The sequence below is a fragment of the Lactuca sativa genome, chromosome 8 (genome assembly GCF_002870075.4).
Source record: "Lactuca sativa cultivar Salinas chromosome 8, Lsat_Salinas_v11, whole genome shotgun sequence".
NCBI lineage: Eukaryota > Viridiplantae > Streptophyta > Magnoliopsida > Asterales > Asteraceae > Lactuca > Lactuca sativa.
The window spans coordinates 262,537,750-262,560,853 of NC_056630.2; the positions used below are offsets into that span (position 1 = coordinate 262,537,750).

General features: G+C 35.2%; 1 protein-coding gene across 1 annotated transcript; it reads right to left on the reverse strand.

Moving 5' to 3' along the window:
• Nucleotides 1–15,604: 15,604 nt before the first annotated feature.
• LOC111899145 (golgin candidate 2) lies at nucleotides 15,605–22,513 on the reverse strand. The gene is made up of 10 exons (XM_023895027.3): nucleotides 22,324–22,513; nucleotides 21,198–22,220; nucleotides 20,997–21,107; nucleotides 20,687–20,746; nucleotides 19,771–19,828; nucleotides 17,864–17,904; nucleotides 17,661–17,753; nucleotides 16,510–16,635; nucleotides 16,283–16,330; nucleotides 15,605–16,213 (listed from the first exon to the last, which is right to left on the reverse strand). The coding sequence occupies exons 1-10, from the start codon at nucleotides 22,375–22,377 to the stop codon at nucleotides 15,893–15,895; spliced, it is 1,935 nt and encodes a 644-aa protein (XP_023750795.1). The 5' UTR covers nucleotides 22,378–22,513; the 3' UTR covers nucleotides 15,605–15,892.
• Nucleotides 22,514–23,104: the final 591 nt, after the last annotated feature.

Sequence of the window (23,104 nt, forward strand, 5' to 3'; positions counted from 1 at the left end):
CCTCGGACGTTTCCGCCGTCTGGTTCGGGGGTGTGACAAGAGTTATGGTAGTTTAGGTAACAAAAAAAAATGAAGTAGCAATAGTAGTTGTAGTGATACATGTGTGGAAGTGACAAATTCTACAAATAACAATGCCTACAAGGTGGAACTCCCGGGAGAATACGGAGTACACACAACTTTCAACGTCAGAAATCTCTCCCCTTATCTTGATGATGAGGGCCTTACGGAATTGAGGACAATTCCTTTCAAAGGGGGAGGAGATGATATATGTTTGGACCTAGATAGCCCAATTAAAATTGGATTATTTGCCAAGGAGGTGGGCTTTAGTGATTTGGGCTTTGGAGTGTGCTTGATTTCGTGGATTTGGGCTTGAAATGGGGTGGGCCAATTTGTTTTGGCTACATGGAAGTTGTGACCACGTTTTTTTGGACTTGTTAGTGATCATGGAAGAAATTTGAACCATTTCCTAGTCTTGCGTGTAGCATGGACGAAAATTGAAGTGTTTTTGGGAGTTTCTAGTAGTTACTGGCTAGTCGTTAATGAACTAGTTAAATAAAACCTCTTAATGATGATCCTTTTCACTTTTGTAACTCATGGTTCCTATCAACTATATATAGGGACGATTTTCCATGAATAAAACATGACTTTGAAGCTTGTTGCACTTTGCTCTCTTATTCACATAAGATAGGTCTCTTATTGTGCTTTTGTTCTCAATGTGATTTTGGTTGTGTGTCAATAGGTCTTGGCATTCAACCTAGTTCTTGCTTCAATAGGTCTTGAGGTAAGAACTAACCCTATCCTCTTCTCTACCATCACAATCTCGTGTTCTGCCCCTCTCTCTCCTTCCCATCCGAAAAGAATCCCTATACATGCATCAGATTTACAAGCTATTGGTCTAGTTTGTTTATCAAATTTGTCCTTTTATTATTTTTGTCTCAAATACTATTCAATCTCAATCCAAAACAGCCCATACACGTATCATAATGATATATGTATGGAGGTGAAAAATTCTACAAATGACAATGCCTACAAGGTGGAACTCCCGGGAGAATACGGAGTACATGCAACTTTCAACGCCGGAGATCTCTCCCCTTATCTTGATGATGATGGCCTTATAGAATTGAGGTCAATTCCTTTCAAAGGGGGAGTAGATGATATATGTTTGTGTGACAACCGTCAAATTCAAGTCAAGTCAAAGTCAAACCAGTCAATCTTGTATAATACTTGTATGATTAAAAGTTTTTCTATGAAAACGTACATTTGTATGTCAAGAATTCAAGTGTCTCAATAAATCTATGTGTTTATCAATCTGAAACCCTAAGAAGGGAGTTAAACGCATCAAAACCCGACTACGGAACCTTTTAGGAACTTAAAATAATCATAAACGAAGTATAATGGGGTCCACGGACCTTGCATTGCAAGATTATTCGATGAAAATGGCTAAAAGTGAATCTCTCTCAAATCTCTCCCAATCTCTCCCAAATCTCTCTCAACTTTTATAATCACTTGGAGCATCCCGACCCTTAAATTGGCCAAAAACCGCTTGAAACGGGGAGTTATATCGAAAAACAGCTAAATAAGGCCAAAACTCCTCTTAGGAGCCGAACCTCTTTGAGCCGAACCCTCTCAAAACCGAGCTTATCAAAAGCGAGTCTGTCAGAACCGAACTTCGAACCGAAGTCTGCAGTCGAACCGAGCCTCCTACAGCCGAAATAGACTGAGCCCTCGGTCTATTTCACTTCCATAGCCATTTCGGACCGAGCCTCGCAGACAACAGAAGTCAAGCCTCGCACCTTTGGTTCCCCCGCTTCGCACCTTCAGTCCCTTCTCTCTTCTTTCGGTTCCTTCTCTTTTTCTCTCGGTTCTCACCTCCTAAGAGCCGAACCTCGCAGGTTCGGTCCATAATGTCCGGTTTTTTACTACTTTCGCCTGTTAAGCCTATTTTTGACGTTTTTGACGAGGATTTTCCACCAAATTCATATTTTTATCATTTTAAACTCCCTAAACTCATATTTTAATCAATTTTGAGTGAAATTCTAGTCTAGGAATAAAATCTAGTTGGTAAGATATAGGAGTGGAGTGTTGACTTTACCCTAGTGTGTAACACAAGCAACCTCCCATACCCACCCCATGACCATCCCCAGTCACTATTCCTCCATACTTGGTCATTCCATCGTCCTTTTCCCCCTATTTCTCCAGCCATACTCTTGGTCAAAGTCTAGAAAATTCTTATCTCTCCTCACTCTTCTCTCATTCTCCACCAAAGAACAAACTTCATTCTTTCTCTAAATTTCGAGATTCAAGGCTACTCTCCAATCTTTTCTTCTACTTTTGGTAAGTATTATCATCCTCCATATGATTATTTCACTCATTTCTACTGAAGTGATAGATTGCTTACAAAAATATCGTCATATTTGTGTTAGATCTTCAAAGCTTCAAGCATCTCCCAAGTGTTCTTGAGTTGAACACTTCTTTTCTCCATCATCCATCTACTGAAACCACTCAAGGTGAGTTCATACCCCTATCTTTTCATGATTTTCTTAAGTTTTAAGGGGGGAATACAAGTTAAAACACCAAGAACACAACTAAACTCATCCAACAGCTTTCATCAGAAAAGTTTAACTCCATTCACGGACTGTTTTGGTCAACTTAAACATTTTAGTTTTCAAAACTGTATTAGGTGCAAATATTTCAGGTTTATACCTTTAAAATGACTACTTACACATCTCCATACGATTTTTCTACAATTTATGGTGATTTTTACAAAACTTCCTATCACTTCAAGGACAAATCTGGACCAGTCTGTGATTATGGACTTTTTCACACAAGTTGGAGGCCACTAAAAAACATAATAAAATTTATGAACAAACTAGACTCATTTTCCAAACTCTCAGAATTTACGGATTCTGATTTGGAGCTTTGATGATTTTTTATAAATTTTCTAAGAGCATTAATAGAAATGTTAACACTAGAAAAATACTATCAATTACATTTGCACCTTGTAACTTGTTGAGCAAGGTGTGTATCATTATGTGAATATATGTTTTTACATTACATGTCATTTCGTCTTGATGTATTGACATACATCAGAAAACAAATGGATTTTTACCTTCATAAGTATGGTAATTAATTAGTTGTTATAAACAAAGTTTACATCCATCGTATACAAACCTTTGATAAACTATGGAAGTATAGTTTATGTTGCTTTTAAATTATAAACGATTATAATAAACTATAATAGGTATAGTTTATGTTTCATTAAATTTCAAACTCTTTACCTAAGGTTTTCAGTTCACGTAAATCTGTTAATGAATAAATTTGTGAGACATTCGCTTTGCGTTACATCCTAGTAACGAAATCAAAAGTCCTGTAAATTGTAACCAGAGTCTCTTGTAGGGAGAACATGATAGTTATGTATAGATCTATATTGGGACTGACAAACCCACACCTGAGCTACATGCAACAGCTAGACCGGCAGGTTTGAGGTGACAAGTGTCATTTAACTTGCAACGCCTTAAGAACGTCGTATTATGAGGCCGTCTGAGTCATAGTATGGTTATAATAACTCACATGTGGTATTAACATAACATAATATTTACGGGTTTTACTTCTAAATTTAATGAGTTTATGTCGATTTAAACTTGCATAAATTTCTTTAAGTATGGTAAAATACTTGTGCACTTCGGTCTTGACTTTTAAGATTACAACGCATTACATAAGAAAGTATGGTATTTTTTCTTAAACAAACATCACTTTTATAATAAAAGGATTTTAGAATCACCTTCTAAAACTTATGAGCTCACCAACTTAATTGTTGACACTCTTTCAAAACTACTTGTATTCTCAGGAAATCCATAAACAGGTAACCAAGTGCTTTTGAGGATGGGACGTAAGGCGTCAAACATTTCATTTTTGTCAACATAATGTAATTGATTTGGAAACATGTAAACTCATGCTATGGTGTAACTTTTTCAATTATATTTATGTTGGTTGTGTTTACTTTGATCACTATTGTAATTGTTGTTATGATGCTATACATGAAGTCCTCCACCCCCGGACGTTTCCACCATCTTTGGTTTGGGGGTGTGATAGTTTGGACCTAGATAGCTTAATTAAAAATGGATTATCTGCCAAGGAGGTGGGCTTTACTAATTTGGGCTTTGGAGTGTGCTTGATTTCATGGATTTCGGCTTAAAATGGGGTGGGCCGATTTGTTTTGGCTACATGGAAGTTGTGACCACGTTTTTTGGACTTGTTGGTGGTCATGGAAGAAATTTGAACCATTTCCTAGTCTTGGGTGTATCATGGACGAAAATTGAAGAGTTTTTGGGAGTTTCTAGTAATTATTGGCTAGTAGTTAATGAACTAGTTAAATAAAACCTCTTAATGGTGAGCCTTTTCACATTTGTAACTCATGGTCCCTATCATATATATATATATATATATATATATATATATATATATATATATATATATATATATATATATATATGGACGATTTTCCATGAATAAAACATGACTTTGAAGCTTGTTGCACTTTGCTCTCTTATTCACATAAGATAGGTCTCTTATTGTGCTTTTGGTTATGTGTCAATAGGTCTTGGCATTCAACCTAGCTCTTGCTTTAATAGGTATTGAGGTAAGAACTAACCCTATCCTCTTCTCTACCATCACAATCTCGTGTTCTACCCCTCTCTCTCCTTTCCATCCGAAAAGAGTCCCCATACACGCATCAGATTTACAAACTATATGTCTAGTTTGTTTATCAAATCTATCCTTTTATTATTTTTGTCTCAAATACCATTCAATCTCAATACAAAACAACCCATGCATGCATCATAATGATACATGTGTGGAAGTGACAAATTTTACAAATGACAATGCCTACAAGGTGGAACTCCCGGGAGAATACGGAGTACATGCAACTTTCAACGTCGGAGATCTCTCCCCTTATCTTGATGATGATAGCCTTACGGAAGTGAGGTCAATTCCTTTCAAAGGGGGAGGAGATGATATATGTTTGGACCTAGATAGCCCAATTAAAAATGGATTATTTCCCAATGTTGTGGGCTTTACTAATTTGGGCTTTGGAGTGTGCTTGATTTCATGCATTTGGGCTTGAAATGGGGTGAGCTAATTTGCTTTGTCTACATGGAAGTTGTGACCACGTTTTCTTTGGACTTGTTTGTGATCATGGAATAAATTTGAACCATTTTCTAGTCTTGGGTGTAGCATGGACGAAAATTGAAGAGTTTTCGGGAGTTTCTTGTAGTTAATGAACTAGTTAAATAAAGGCTCTTAATGATGAGCCTTTTCACTTTTGTAACTCATGGTTCCTATCAACTATATATAGCGAAGATTTTCCATGAATAAAATGTTGGATTTGGTGTCTAAGCCCATAACTATAACTGGGATGTACTTGACTGTAACGACCAAAATTTCAAAACAATTAAAACTTTTCAAAAACCACCCATTTTAACAACGTTGTTACAAAAAGGTTTTCAATACATTATTTAACAGCGTATTTTCCCAGGTTCATATCATAAAACGCCAACGCGAGGAACAGTACGATCACGCCTTTGCCTTGCCACAGACTCCTGAGAACCTGAAAACATAAAACCACAACTGTAAGCCCGAAAGCTTAGTGAGATACCCCCAAAATACCAACCACATATACGCCCCTCCAGGCCACGATCTTTCGGTCCAATTCATATTGCCTTCCGGCCCATAACACATCGCCTTCCGGCCCATAACATATTGCCTTCCGGCCCATAACATATTGCCTTCCGGCCCATAGCATAAAATGCATACATAACATAACAGATCATAGAACAGCCATACATATCGGGTCAAACCCCAGACCAAGCAAACTTGCACATAACACATAACCATATAACAGATCACAGTCAGCAAATCGATCAACAGATCACATAACATAACATTACTCTAACCAAGATACCGGCCTAACCGGTCACTAGCATAACATCACCCTACGAATCAGTCAACATACTATTTACACACATACGCCTTTCCAGGCCATGACCTTCCGGTCCACATCGCAATGCCTTCCGGCCCACAACATATAATGCCTTCCGGCCCATAACGTAATGCCTTCCGGCCCATATTCCGCAATATCATAACAACAGACACTACCCGGATTTCCATCCAATAAAGGGTCGGCCTTGGTGCCTTAAACCCTATTGATATAGTGAGGATAACTCACCTCGAATCTGCCGACTGAACGGACAACCCAAGCTGCTCCGATCACTGATACGATCTCCACCTCTGGACAGCCACCAATGCACTGAACTCAAACAATAAACAACAATTACCAAAATACCCCTGGAAACCACTGGTCAACCCTTGGTCAAAGACAAGGTCAAAGTCAACCCCTGACTGACCCTACTCGCCGAGTCAACCCGATGACTCACCGAGTTCCCATACTCAGAACTCCACTCAATCCGCGACCTAACTCGCCGAGTCACCCCGAGACTCGCCGAGTTCCCACAACTTCTGGGTCCTCTCGCACACAACTCACCGAGTCATCCCTTGACTCACCGATTCTCGACTCAACCAGAGAATATCGGAACTCTTCGACAAGACTCGCCGAGTCCAAGAACAGACTCGTCGAGTCTATGGCTATCTTCAACCTACTCGCCGAGTTGTTCTTCCAACTCGCCGAGTCCCAGCTCGCCTTCAAGCAACTCGCCGAGTACACCCATGTGACTCGCCGAGTACTACCGGTCTGAATCTATACAGAAGCACTCCAAGCCATGCAATTGATCCAAAACATAGATCTAGCTTCCTACAACCCCTTCATCACGTAAAGTGGCAAACTTTACGTGAATCCAACTAGATCTAGGCTTTTTGCACTATGGTTTAGGGTTTGGGACATAAAAGCTTCACTAAACACTCCAACACAGGGACTTTCATGCTCTCTGATTCTTCTCTACTCCAAATCTGAGGTAGCAACCTCAGATCTAACCTCTAGACTTCCAATTGCATCCATAGGCAAGATCCCACAAACCCCAAAATGAAGAAACAACATACAATCAGTCCAAGAACGAGATATTACCTTCAATGGACGCCTCAACTGCAATGAAATTCGAATCCAAGCAAATCCCCTTGCTCCAAGCCTTCAATTTCCCAAATTCCTCCAATAATTACTTCTCTAAGCTCCAATCCACTCAACAATGGTGCCTCTCCGCGATTTAGGGTTTTCTGGGGCTCAAGGGGTGATAAAGAGGCTGGGAGGAAAACATAATGTTCTTTATATAGGGCTCAACCCCGAGAATTAGGGTTTTCTCCAATCAGCGCCTACTCGCCGAGTCCTCCTCACCGACTCGCCGAGTCGGCTACTTAGTACGCGACCCAGTCGCGACTCTACTCGCCGAGTCCATCCATGGACTCGCCGAGTCACTCTTTCACAACTTACTCTTTTAGTCCTTCAACTCTACTCTTGATATTTCGGGATGTTACATGACCTGATTGTAACATGGTCCTTTTGGGTTGCCTTCTCCAGTGCAATTTGATAGGATGGACTTTTGAGAATAAGGTTATTTATGATTTATTAATATATTAAAAGTATAATATATTAATATGAAATCATATTCTTTAATTAGTATTGATCAAGAATTAAATTAGAATTAATTTTGTGGTCAAAAGAGACAAATTAAATATATGAGGATTGATTGTGTAAATCAATGATTCTTATAGTGTGGGCCAATGATCCATGATTATTTAGATGGGCTAAACCAATGAGATAATCCATGGATAGTCCATGCAGGTTAAACCCATGGAGCATAAGAATGTGGAAGGTCATGGAGCATTAGGATTTACAAAGTGTAACCCTAGCATTTGCTACACTATAAATAAACCCCCTAGTGCCAAAATCATTACCCCATTTCATTCTAAGGGAGTGAAGTTGATTTTGTGCTAAGTAACCTATTCTCTCAAGCCTCCTCTTGCATATTGGTGTTTGTGAACCATTAGAGGCATCACACTTGGGGTACTCAAGCTTTCAAAGGTCAAGAACTACAAGTCCTTCTAATAGGTAAGTCATCTAACTAGTTGTATTGTTCATTTGACAATTTGTATGCTAGTTATGATGTATGCTTTGGAAAATTGAATATATATGCATGTATAATTAGAGAAAACATAGATCCAAAGCATTTAGGGTTTCATGTACACAATAGGAGTGTTAGAGTGCTCAAAACCCAACATAAAACATGACTTTGAAGCTTGTTGCACTTTGCTCTCTTATTCACATAAGATAGGTCTCTTATTGTGCTTTTGTTCTTGATGTGATTTTGGTGGTGTGTCAATAGGTCTTGGAATTCAACCTAGTTCTTGCTTCAATAGGTCTTGAGGTAAGAACTAACCCTATGCCCTTCTCTACCCTCACAATCTCGTGTTCTACCCCTCTTTCTCCTTTCCATCCGAAAAGAGTCCCCATACACGCATTAGATTTACAAGTTATAGGTCTAGTTTGTTTATCAAATCTATCATGTTATTATTTTTGTCTCAAATACTATTCAATCTCAATACAAAATAGCCTATACACACATCATGTAGCATGGTGATTTTCGGCAACTTGAAAGGAAGACTACACCTGATCTCCAACACCACCACCATCATATCAAATCTGCATTTAGAAATGAAACTCAAACCCATAAGTCTTCAGAGTAAGGATTATTAAAGAGAAGGAGATCAGAGAAGAATAAGATACATATGGGAGAAGAAGCGGAATCGACGTCAGATTCCGGCCATCTGCTTCACCTACATCTCCAGTTCTGTTTCAGAACAAATCAGTTGTGGTCGTATAGAGGGGATGATTCATGTAATTTACCCACGAACACTAAGAAGAAGAGGCGGTGGAGTGCACCTTCTCCGGTGAGGCGATAACTTTAGACGTCACTGGAAATGGATTCCATCTAAGAAGGAAAGAAAAAATGATTCCCACAAATGTGTGTGTGTGTGTTTGTTTGTTTCTAGGCTCAAGAAAAAACCTCTCATTTTTTTATTCTTCATTCAGAGAGAAAGAACAAAGCCTTTTATGGGAATTGATTTTCAGATCCCAAATTGTAGGGTTAAATACATATCGATGTCTTGAGTTTTAAGTATTTGATTTCATATGTTCTTGGTCATGAAAAGAGTAAAGGAATGATAAAAGAGGAAAAATAATATCATCAAGTCTTGAGTTTTGTTCTTGTTTGTGAAGGAGAAAGAAACAAAAGAGACGGAGAGATAGAGACATTGGGAGGGAAATTTGGCCTACTTTTTTAGTTAAAATATTTTTTAGTAATTACAAATAATCAAAAATGTTAAAAATAAATTAAAAATAAAATTGAAAAGGGCATTATAGTCATCTCATGTCTGGCAAGTGATTAAGCGTGTAAATTTAAACTAACGATGGATGAAACCTGTACATTTTAACCAAACGAGGGACAGTCCGAGTTAACTTTTGAAAATAAGGACTGAACGTGCATTTTGGCACTGTACAAGGGACGATTCGTGCAATTTAATCAAAGTTTTTATAGGAAACAAATGACTAAAAGGGTTGGGTTGAAAAAATGAAAAAATATGAGGTCTTTTCCAAGGAAAAAATAAAGTTGAGTAGAAAACATATAAAATATAAGGTCTTATATAACATTAACCAAAAGAATATCAAGAAAATAAGAACGATACTATTGTTTCTTTAATAACAAACTTCTACTTTATTTACTCATACATAAACACTAGAACTAGAGAGGGGTCGAAACCAAAACATCAAAACAAGAAGACTAAATTGTATGTATTATTTCTATAAAACTCGTCAATATTGAATTGTTTTTATGTCAATATACACTCCTAACAAAAATAATAACAATTAGCAAATAACAAAATAAATTGAACAAATATATGTGGTTTGGGTAAACTTACGCCTTTGGTCCTAGTTTTTTTTACACTCAGACCATCCTCACATTTTGTTTTTATTAGACACTTGGTATGTGTGTTTGTTAGCCATCAACCCAAAACGTTAAGGGTCCACATATACCTGGTACTTGTACTAACGTTATTTTCGTCCTTTTAATTCAAAAAAACTATGTGAACATTAACATTCTCGACATATCACTCTCTTTTTTCTAATCTAGTCCCAGTCATCTTTTTTTCTTCTCTTCTCTGTATGTGGTGATCAAGATCAACCCTAATAATTGTAACTTGTAATTACAGTCAAACTCATATAATATAAATACCTATATGAGGTCTTTTCCAAGGAAAAAATAAAGTTGAGTAGAAAACATATAAAATATAAGGTCTTATATAACATTAACCAAAAGAATATCAAGAAAATAAGAACGATACTATTGTTTCTTTAATAACAAACTTCTACTTTATTTACTCATACATAAACACTAGAACTAGAGAGGGGTCGAAACCAAAACATCAAAACAAGAAGACTAAATTGTATGTATTATTTCTATAAAACTCGTCAATATTGAATTGTTTTTATGTCAATATACACTCCTAACAAAAATAATAACAATTAGCAAATAACAAAATAAATTGAACAAATATATGTGGTTTGGGTAAACTTACGCCTTTGGTCCTAGTTTTTTTTACACTCAGACCATCCTCACATTTTGTTTTTATTAGACACTTGGTATGTGTGTTTGTTAGCCATCAACCCAAAACGTTAAGGGTCCACATATACCTGGTACTTGTACTAACGTTATTTTCGTCCTTTTAATTCAAAAAAACTATGTGAACATTAACATTCTCGACATATCACTCTCTTTTTTCTAATCTAGTCCCAGTCATCTTTTTTTCTTCTCTTCTCTGTATGTGGTGATCAAGATCAACCCTAATAATTGTAACTTGTAATTACAGTCAAACTCATATAATATAAATACCTATATTGTTGTTGTAACATCCCAAAAATCAAGATAAAATTTTCAATTTCAAAACCAATTCAAAACCATAAGTGCTTACAAAACATAGTTTCCCTAAATGTCAAAATCATAAATAAGAGTTTCCCAAAATCCATTCTCTTAAAATCTGAAGGATGTGCACGATCAAGCCTTAGCCTTGTCCATATCCTCTGAAGTACTTGAAACCATAACAATCAAACTGTAAGCCAAAGCTTAGTGTGCTCCCCCAAGGTACCACACACATCCATATAGATAATAGCATGGATATATGAGCCTTCAGCCTGACTGGACAGCCTCACAAAGTCTACAGCCTATCTGGACCGCTCTCCAGACCTTCGGCCTGACTAGACCACCTATCAGGCCTTTATCCTATCTGGACCGCCTCGAGTATCTTGGCCTTCAGCATAAAGCAGGACCACCTCAACCCAACCAACAATAACATGTCTACATATACAAAAACAATAAAATTCCAACAAATACAGGTAATCATACAGATCTACCAGTCTAACATATATACTCAGTGAACACATGTAATCACACAGATCTACTAGTCTAACACATAACCAGCATAACATCAATCCTATATACCAAGATGCATAATCCAGTGGGCCGGCATTGGTACCCTCGACCCACAAGTATAGTGAGGAAAACTCACCTCACAGACTGAAAATATAGTTGAACAAGTCATTGCTCCAACTGTTGTATATACACCCGGTCACCTAAACAATAAACAATGACCTAAACTCAATCTACCACTCAAAATATCCAAAATGCCCTGTCAAACTTTGTCAAACCCCTGGTCAAAGGTCAAAGTCAAAAAGTCAAAGTTCAAAGCAGACTGAGTACACTCCATGTACTCAGTCACTACGTTGGGCGTAGTCGCGATACTTCCAATCCATATGGTCTCAGCCCAATATGTGCATCACACCATCTGGATCCTTTTCTCTTCAAAAAGTTCTTATTCCATAAGCATCTTACATCCAAACTCAAATCTAGATCCAAAACATCATTCGAAGTCATAAAGTTTCCACCTTTATGACTTTCCATGGATAAAAGTCGTCCAAAAGATAAAACCCTAACTTTTATATTCCACTAAAACATCATAATTGTTGCATGGAGGGAAGAAAGGGACCAAGATCATATTTTCATAACTAAAAACACCCAAAATGTCTGAAAGGACAACCCATTTGGATTAGAATGAGCCATACTCTTGGATACCAAGATTATGGGACCAAAAAGCTCAAAAAAAACCAAAACTAGATAGATCTAACGAATGCATCATCAAGATTGAAGCTTTATACCTTCTAGAGTTCAGAAAAGCAATGTAGGCTCTGGATCCATAAGCTTGAGCTTCAACAATCAACAAGCATGAACTTCTCATTCATCCAAAATGCACCCAAAACACATAAAAATGGCTCAATATTTGCTTTACGGGCTATGGTTTCGAGTTAGAGGCTCAAGAGGATGGAGGCTGATGTTAGGAAGGACCCCAAGGGGTTAGAGTCCTTAAATAGGGATCAAAACCACAAAAATATGGTTTTTACTCTACAGCGCTACACCCAACGTAACACCCTAAAAACTCAACTTCCTGAGCCAATATACCCAACGTACTCCTAGTGTACGCCTAACGTACAGCCAAACTCTCTTCTTCTAACTTAACTTCAAACAGTCATAACTTCTTCGTTCCAACTCCGTTTTCGATGATCTATATCCACATAAAGGTATCAACGAGCACTAGAATTCTATCTTTATACTTATGACTAAAAACATCTTAAACTAAAAGATTTAATTTTTGTGAGCCAACACAAAAGATGTCAAGTCCATTCCTAAAGGAACATTTAAAAAGACCTAAAATCTTCGAATAATGCTTTTGTAGAAGCTTCCACTTAAGAAAACAATCATTGCTTGCAAAAAGGTTAAAAAGCTTCTTGAAAGTAATATTTTAACAAAATGCAACACTTTTAGAAGATGTTGCAGAAACTGTCGCAAAAGGTCCAATGCCCTTAAGCAGACAACTAACAGTGAAAGCTTTAGTGACAGTTTCCAATAAGCATCACAAATTTCCCAACACACATATAACTTGTGAAAATTACCCTTTTGTCTTCAAAAAAATGGCTTCATCTTCATTTATTGGTACATTTTTGTACAAATAAATTATTTCTCAAAACTAATATATTATTTACAAAAATAAACCAAGAAAACTAATCTATTTAATTTATTACATATCATATGAATAAATAAATATTACAACCATTTTTAATAATAAAAAAACAACAAACGCAACAACATAAAAGTCATTGGCTAGTTTATGCGCATCAAACATATCAACATACACATAGTGCAACCTTTGTTTTTCTAAGACAACTTTAAATGACAAAATATGCATGAAAACTTTTTTCACTAAAATAACAATTAAAGAGTTGTCATAGAAAATATGTATGAATTCATTTTCATACAAAAACAAGTTATCTATATTTTCCAAAAATTAAGATTTCCAAAAATCATAAAATCTAATCAAACTTCCAATGATGGCTTTGATACTAATTGTTGGGTTTTTATTCAAAAATTAGTTTCAAAAATAAGATTTTAGCAAAGAAACATTCAAACTAGGTCAATAACAAATTTAATGTGTTTTCATCTAGTATCAATCACACTTGCTCGATGATAGTGGTTTTGTGAACGAATCAACAAGATTTTGTTTTGATGATACTCGACTCTCTATGATGTATGCATCTTCCACAAGCTTTATGATGTAGTGGGACTTTCTGAGTATATGTCTTGAGTTCTTGTGTGATATGGGCTCTTTATTCAAAGAAACTCCACCCTCGTTGTCGTAGAAGATCTCAACATGATCACATATGCTAGGAACAACACCTAGATCTCTAATGAACTTCTTCAACCATATACCCTCTTTCACAACTTCATTAGTTGTTATATACTCTAACTCTATCTCTGAATCCGCTACTTTCTCTTTCTTGGAACTCCTCAAACTGATTGCTCCTCCATTCATCAAGAACATGAATCCCGACTGTAAACGAAAATCGTCTCTATCAGTTTGGAAACTTGCATTTTTGTAACCATTTACACTTACCTATTCTTTATCATTATAAACCAATTTTCTATCCATATGTTTCTTCCTCTTAAGATACTTGAGAATGTTCTTCACTACGATTGAATGATTTTCTCTCGGATTGGCCTGATAACGACCTGTCAAGCTCAAAGCACACGAGATATAAGGTCTAACACATATCCCGACATAATTTTGAATCCTATAACTGAAGCATATGGGACTCAACTCACCCTTTCCAATTCTTCACTAGTACCGGGACTTTGAGTCTTACTCAATGTCGTGCCATGTTGCTAAGTACAAGGCTTTCTTAGAGTCTTACATCTTGAATTTATTTAAGAACTTATCGGATTATGTAGTTTGGCTTAATCCAATCAATCGATTAGATCTAACTCTATAGATCTTTATACCAAGTATGTACACGACATCTACTAATTCTTTCATAGCGAAACATTTCCCAAGGCAGGCTTTTACAGTTTGCAAAATTGGAACATCATTTTCTATGAGTAGTATGTCATCGACATACAATACAAGCATGACTATAATGCTCCCACTAGCTCTAACATATACGTATGGGTCATCTTTTTTCTTGAGAAACCAAACTCTTTGAATTTCTCATCGAAGCAGATGTTCCGTAATGATCCACTTACTTTCCAATGCCTTGCAGCCAGGAGGTAAATCTGAGAATACCCAAGTATTATTATGCATGATAAAATCAATCTCATCCTGAATTTCATCTTTCCAGAATTAAACATCCCTAGAAGCATAGCTTCACTAAAAGTTTTTGGATCCTCCTCAATATTAAAACAATATTTATGTTGACATATAGTCTCATTCCTTGTTCCTTCAACTAGATAAAGTTGAAAATCAGATCCAAAAGACTTAGCTTTTCTAGCTCTTGTGCTTTTCCTAGGTTCATGTATTGGATTTGCACTACCACAAACATCTTCTACTTGAGTAGTACTCTTGCTAGAAGATCGATGAATCATGTCCCTTTGTCTAGGTATAGATGTCAATTTTTCTTCATCAAAGATAGCATCTTTTGACTCTATCACAGTTTTTATAGACACAGAGTCATTAGATTCTAAAGCATAAAATCTATAAGTTTTGGAATGCTCAACATATCCAGTAAAGATACAATCTACACCTCTCTCATCTAATGTTTTCCTTTTGGTTTCAATGAGCCTTTCAACTACTCTACAGCCCCAAACTTTGGGATAACTCAAATTTGGTACCTTTTTACACCAAAGTTCATAAGGATTATTGTTACTTCTTTTATTTGGAGCTTTGTTCAAGATGTAACATGTAGTTCACATTCCCTCACCCCCAAAACCCTTCACTTAATCCAGAATAGGACAACATGGAATTAATCATTTCTTTCAAAGTCCTATTCTACCTTCAGCTACACCATTTTGTAGTGGTGTATAAAGACTTGTGGTTTGATGTATTATTCAATTTAATTCAAAATAAACTAGATCATAATACTCACCATCTCTATCAGTACGCAATACTTTTATTAATTCATTTTTATGAAGCTCAACTAGTTGTTTATAAATTTTAAATTTATCAAGTGCTTCATCCTTAGAATGTAGCAAATAGACTAACAATACTCACCACCTCATCGTAGTAGTTAAATTCACACACATTTGTATAGATACTCAACCATAGACAACGTTCAATTTACATGAATGACATTAAAATTTGTAACTTGCAACTTTTGGCCTTGTTGATAATAAAATGAAGACAATTTAAAGTTGTGTGTTTTTCGTATTTGTGAAGATGCTATTTGTATATAAACTGATTTGATGAGGATAAGTGAATAACAGACTGACAGTATTCCCAAAGCAAAGAAGGAGGTGAGTTTATATATATATATATATATATATATATATATATATATAGGTGTTAGGAGAAGTCAAACTCCAGTGATATTATCCAAAGAGATAACAGCACTGGATCCTGAGTGGTATGGCACTTGAGTATGTGAACGGAAAATATACAAGACCCAAACGTGGAGGCATAAAAGGTAAAAGAAAGAGCATGTTCTTGCCATTGGATTTCTTCTTAGAAATGTAGCACCTGTGGAAAATATGGAGTCCAACTGTCGGACCAATGAGCCTATTTGTTTTTGCCCCTTTCGGAACCTGTCTTGAAATAAGCCTGATTCTAAATCCTTGGTTGGAAGATGGGTGAGTTTTGTAGATGATTGGCTCTCCTCTAATGACCTTGAAACCGCCTTTAAAATAATTCAAAAATTAGGATGCATTTAAGCCTTCCTTATAAGAAGAGATGGTGTGGCATGTACCTCGATCCTAAACATTAGCATCGCCTTCTCGGATGACAGCGCCTCAACCTAATTCATAACAACAAGTGTTGGAATATCTTTAATAAGTAAAACTACATTTGTGCTTTTCTTTTAATTAATTAATGGTTGAAACAAAAGGAGGATCAAGTCTTTTTAATGTTTTACAAATTCTCCTGAATATTTTTTTTTTTTTTAAAAAAAAAAAAAAGCTCTTTACACTGACTGACCTGAGCTTGTTTCTGAATCAAATGATCGGTCAGCTGCCCAAGTCTCCGCTTGAGTTCAACCTCCACTTGACTTGGATTTTCAATCTCCTTTCGGGTTGCTTCAATGCTTGTTTCAAGTGTCTTTGCCTGTACCATACCATACCATACCATATTATAAAAGCTGCAAAAAATAGCAGCCTACTTTTATTACAGCATTTTTTTCCTACAATGTACTCTTAAAACTCTATCTAATTATAGCAGTGTTGTCAAAATGCAAAGTGATTTTCACTGCTATAAATGTGATAAGACTTTTAGAAATATAATAATGAAAAGATATTGAAAGTACAATGGTAGAATTTTTCAAGAAAAAAATAAAAGTAAAATGTTGTAATAGAAATTATAGTAGGATGCCATAATGCACATCAAATGAAAGTGGCGCATTTAATCCTAACTAAAATGCCACTCCATACAAACTGAAGTTTATTTATATAAGCATACTTATGAATTTGTATAAACTAAATCACAAATTAATTTATTTACAGTGTCCGTCCAACATATATTAAGCAAAAGTTTTCAAAAAAAAAAAACATGCTTATATATAATATACCCGTGGCTGTTGCCTCTTACCTATGTTTGTTTTTTGACATGCTCCATATTTTTATACAGGGTTAAATGCAAGAAATTGCATCCTAGTTTCATTTCTTCCCAATCCAACTATATATAGCATGCAATGTTTATCCCAATACAAAAGCAGTAGATTCTATACAGTATACAGTACAATGTCTTAATAAGAAACACTGAAAGAAAAACACTCTAATTGACTAGATTTTTCAAAGTAGGATGCCTTAATAAAAAAAACACTGAAAGCACACTGTTAACAGAAATATATGGAAGTATGATGCTAAATAAATGAAAGTACGTTGCTATTAGAACATTTAGCCGCCACCCAAAATAAGCTTAATTAAATGCATGAAATAGAAATTAACTTTCATTTCTTTTATTTAAGCCATTGTACCTTGAAAATCTATCTATTTATAGCAATCTAAATACAAAGCAATTTTCACTGCTATATATATTTTTCAAAGTACAACACCTTAATAAGAAAAATATTGCAAGTAGAATGTGTTGTAATAGTATGAAATGGAAGTAGGATGCAATTATAAACATTTCACCTTCTCTTGCAGTTGTCCAACTTTATCCGTCACAAAAGCATGCTCTGCCTCCAATATCTCTTGTTCAAATTCAACTCCCCTTGATGCTATCACCTACACCAAAACAAAACTCACTTCACATTTTACATTTCACATTTCACAAGGCTAGGAAATTAAAGGAGATACGACTTTATTATGCAATTTCTACTTTCAGAAATACTTACTTTATTTCCACTCTGATCACTTCTCTTCTTTGATGTTAATTCTACATGAAAACATAAGAAATCAACACGAGTGGTGAGTCTAATGATTCATAAAAATAAGTGGAATTCAGCGCACTAGTCATAGATTTACAGAACAATGCACTCTTACCATTTTATTGATGTAGTTTTTTTTTATCATGGTCTATAGTTTTTATCCACTATACTTTTCCCAACCGTTTAAAAAATAAAAATTCTCGGTTACTCAGTTTGAAAAAGGGCAAAGCACAATGTACTTTTACCAGCATAAGAAATAAATAATTAGCCACTGAACTATATCTTTATGATGATTACACTAAATGGTATTCAAAGTACACTGTGTTTCTTCATATTTTGCCTTGCTATCAGAACTGGGTAGCCAAAAAAAAAATGTTTCTTTTAAGCACTCAAAAGCATATGATGATTTAATCACTACAAAAATAGTTAAGGGTGAAAATTGCTTTGTGTTTGGAGGATATTGGTATAACCGGGTGGATTTTTCAAACTAGAATGGTGTAATATGAAGAAACGAAAGTAGGATGCTATTATAAAAGACAAATCAATGAACGTGTGATGCTATTTCAACTTCTACCATTTTTAGATTTCAAAAAACGTCTAGATATGTACTTTGCTCATCTAACCTTATATTATTCCTCAAAAGATATCTCTACCTCTATGTGTTAAGCAGTTACTATTATTGTTTAAACTTAAGAAAAAATACTGAAAATCCCTTGCACTTTCACCGTCTTATCGATTTAGCCCTATAATCAAGCTAGGTTTTTCAAAGTATAACGTATTAATAAGAAAAAAAAAATGTGAAAGTACAATGTTATAACTGGGTAGGTTTTTCAAAGTACAATGTCTTGATAAGAAAAAAGAAACATTTAAACTACTATGCTGTAATAGAAGGGGAATGCTATAATACACAAATTACAAATAGATGAAAGTATGTTGATATTTCTGGCATTTAGCCAAAATTTATATGCTTTCAAGTCTGAAGAGATCACTTACTTGTTTATGCCTGGGTACATAATTTGAAAAGGCAATCAATGAAAAGAAAAAAATGATTAATCCATGTTTGCAGCCTAAATCCTGACATAAAGACCAGTTTCGCGACCCAAACACTCCCTTTAGTAAACATCCTCCTTGTCTTTTTATTCAAATTCCTTATCTGTTTATTTTGTTTCTTTATCATTTTATTCAGTTGACTTATCCTTCTATCATCAGGATTTTTCCTCCTGTCATTTAATTTGCCTTTTATGGAAGATTATTTTACTTTAATTTAGGCTTCTTCTTAGTAATTAGGAAGCTGATATATTGTTTGAATTGACTGAATTAAGTTTTCTGTCAAGGTTGGTGATACTGTGTCAATATTTTGTTAGTCTCATCAACAGGGTGATTCAGAAAAATGTAAATGCATTACTACTTTTTTTTTTGGAATGGCTGAAAATTTTATAAGCATACCAGCAAGGCTCTAGAAGAAAAAAAAAAGGAAGCAAATTACATAAGATCCAACTGTAAATGCATTACTAATTATAAAAGGAATTTCAAATGTAGTAGAATGTGTTACCCTGAAATGCAGTCTCATCAACAGGGTGATTAAGAGTGATGTGAATTATTTATTCCGAAAACTGAACAAAAAATTCAGTTAAGTATAAATGATTGTATGAAGGTGATTACATTTGTAAAGAAACACAAAAAATAGCATTTTGATTATTATTCATGCATGATGCATCTAAATTCAATTCTAACCCAAGGCCACTTTCCTTATACAAGATTAAAAGAGACAGATCTGACTGGTAGTGATGCATAGTAGAAAGTGGGTTGAAGTATATAATAAAAGATAACTGAAATGAAAAGGTAGGTAGGTAGGTAGGTAGGTAGGTAGGTACCTTCATGAGTAGCTTCCTTCAACTCAATTTGTCTATCAAGTTCTGCTACCCGCTTGACCTAATCTTAGTACATTCAGTTAAAAATCTTAATATTAAAGGAGTTACAATGGAAAATATCATTCAGATTTTCACAGGTCACAAATAAAATAAGAAACTAGAAAAAGCAAAGAAATAACAAATGATGCCAATGCTGACTATGCATGACGATTTGCTGATTTGGTCTCAACTCTCAAACAGCATATGATATACAGAGGTTTTAGTCCATAGGCATTGCTTCTAAGTTTTGTGCCTAAAGGCTAAAACTACAAGTGTTGTTGGGTGGAAATAACACAATCCATGCATCAGGATATCTAAGTTGCTGATTATCATATAATATACCCTTTGGCCTTTACATACACATATTCCCCAACACCACATGCTCCAATTTGAGTAGTGTTATATATATATATATATATATATATATATATATATATATATATATATATATATATATATTTTATCTTCTTACGAAAATTTCAGCTTAGCAAGGAACACATCTCCTATTGTCCTACTCCTACACATAAGCTTCTATGATATCGTATGCTGATATAAAAGGCATAGTAATAACAACAATTCAATTGGACAAAATTATTTCAATTTATAGGTGTTTTTCTTTTGTCACATTTATTAAAAAAGTAAAACCAATAAATAGTAATATACAATTCGGTTTAAAAAAAGTATTTCTAAATGGCTTAAGATCTAATCTAGATCAAACCTTGAGAAGATAAAGGAAATAAAAGAAAGAAACACTGCTTTTTGTTACTTGTATATTTCTTTGAGCTAGAAAACGTGAGGATAAAATTGTTTTTCAATAGAAACATCTTCGGGAAATGGATGAAAATTGAAGCCAATCTAACATTAATTAAAATCTGCATACCTCTATTTCTAAACTCCATTGAGCACTTGCAAGTGACTTTGCAAGCTCAGCATTTGTAGTCTGCAAAATGAAAGACTATTTTATAAACCTGCTCTGTCCAAATATTTATAATATGGCAGATAGGATTTCAGTAGGAAATTGAAACACAAAAACAACCACCTTACTCACAAATATTTAAAAAAGTAGATATGTTAACGCATCTATATATATATATATATATATATATATATATATATATATATATATATATATATATATATATATATATATATATATATATATATATATATATATATATACATGATATTACCTCAAGTTTAGCCAACTTCATTAGTGCTTTCATTCTTGTATCGTTATGTTTTTGCTTCTCTAAATCAACTGCTTCCATTGTCTCCATCATTGTCATTTGCAGTTGTGAAGCCTGGACCAAAAGCAAATAAGTAACCAAGGCATAAATCATGCTGATAAAGAAGAAACTAGAAAGGACATCATATAGAAAACAAAACATTACCTCCTGCGCTTGCTGTTTAGCCCTTTCATCAATGGCTTTCTCTATGCTTTGTTTCTCGCCTTCCAATCTAGCAACAAGATTCTCACGAGCTTTAATGGCTTCAATGGCTTTAGCTGCAGCTTTCTCTGCAAGAAGTTGCTCCCTCCTCCTCCTTCTCTCCTCCCTTTCACCTTCACTCTCAGAGTCTGAAGATGAATCTGAATCTGTCTCCATATTCAACTCACCATCACTTGGAGAATCCATCTTCCCAGATGAAGAAGTTACTGGAATTCCAATGATTTTATTATGTGGAACCATGTTGATGCTGCTATTGGACCTCTGTTCTTCATTCTTTACTTCTATGTTCAAATCAAGAACAGGATTAAAAGCTGATTGCGTTTCAGGAGCATTTTCATCATTCAAGTGTATAGGTAACTCTTTCTTCCTTCCATCAGTCACAAGACTCCCACTTGCATCCTTATCAAGCAATTCACTTGACAAATTTTTAGCAAGACCTTGTAATCCAAAACTTGCTTGTGTTGATTCAGAACTGACACTCCCTTGATTGCCATCCAAGCTATCACCGTTCGATTTATCTCCCAATGCAACATCAGATCTCCTGGCACTCTTATTTTGAACAGCCGGGCTCCGTTTCCTCTCCAAAGCTAACAAATTTGAACCAGATCGTATCTGCCTCTTCCCATCTTTCAATAAACCAGATACCCTAGGCACTCCTCCATTGCTCCCATTTATGGTCTTACTAGGAGCGCTAAGCAGTTCCGTCCAATCACTATCGGTTAAACTAGATTTAGGGTTTACATTCTGCGATCCTCCAACCTCATTACCATCCACTTTCAGATTATTATCATTGCGTAATTTAGCAACAAAATCACTGTTCTCTGGAGCTTCTTTCTTCTTTTTCTTCAGCTGGTCTTTCAATGGAGGCAGAATGTCACCAGGTTTCTTAGGTATAGCCGGACTGAAATCATCATCAGATCGCGATGCCTCGTTCTTGCGGAGCGATTCGGCCGCTTGCTGGTCTATCTGAACAGTTCATAATCAATTTGTCAGAAACATTATTATAGGAACAACAATATGAGAATCATGAAAGGATTAATTTTGTAGATAACACGAGAGAGAATGATGCCTGTTGGAGGAGAGTCTCGGCAACTTTGAGTTTGGAGGAGATCCAACCGGACATTCTTGTTGTTATCACTACAGCACAAGTCTTTGACGGAGAACGTCTCGGAATCAACAGGTGCAGAGAGAGAGAGAGAGAGAGAGAGAGAGAGAGAGAGAGGAATTGAAGAACTAAGTCCAAAGCTAAAACAAGGTGATCAAGTCGATGACTTAGGACTTATTCGGCAAAAATATCGATGAATTGGGTATTATTTGGCAAAAATCAAAATTTATCCTGAAGTAGCATTTGAATTATTTGAATTTGAAGTGATTTATTTAAATTAAATATAGGATGTTTGGATTATTTTTTGAGGGGCTAAAAGTTTTTTTTGAAAAAGATAGAATGCAAAAGGTGTTTGATAAATACATTTTAAAAACTACTTTTTGATTTTTTATATAAGGAAAAGTGACTTTTTGGAAAAGTAACTTTTTGGAAAAATTGGAAAATGTTGTCTTTTCGTAACTTTTACCAAAAGGACTTTTGGCTTCCAAAAAGATAAGTCAAACACCTCCTTAGAAGTTTATAGTATCAATAAATCTTTCTCTTTAATATAAAACGTTTTGTCAAATGCTATAAGTTCTCAAATGCACTCAAACACTCTGAACACGGTCTTAATTTTATATCTTTATTCTAAGTTGTAGAAGACTCTTAATTTCAATTTTAGAGCATGATTTTTTGATTATATCGTCAAGATTAATCTTTGATTATATCGTCAAGATTAATCCTCCAAAAATATCGAAATAGAATC

Excerpts from the sequence above, each read along its gene's own strand:
- LOC111899145 (XM_023895027.3), bottom strand. The coding sequence starts at position 22,377 with ATGTCCGGTTGGATCTCCTCCAAACTCAAAGTTGCCGAGACTCTCCTC. Across the intron at positions 21,108-21,197 it reads CTAAACAGCAAGCGCAGGAG|GCTTCACAACTGCAAATGAC; the intron begins GTAATGTTTTGT and ends CTTTTGGTCCAG. Across the intron at positions 16,636-17,660 it reads TTGGACAACTGCAAGAGAAG|GCAAAGACACTTGAAACAAG; the intron begins GTGAAATGTTTA and ends GGTATGGTACAG.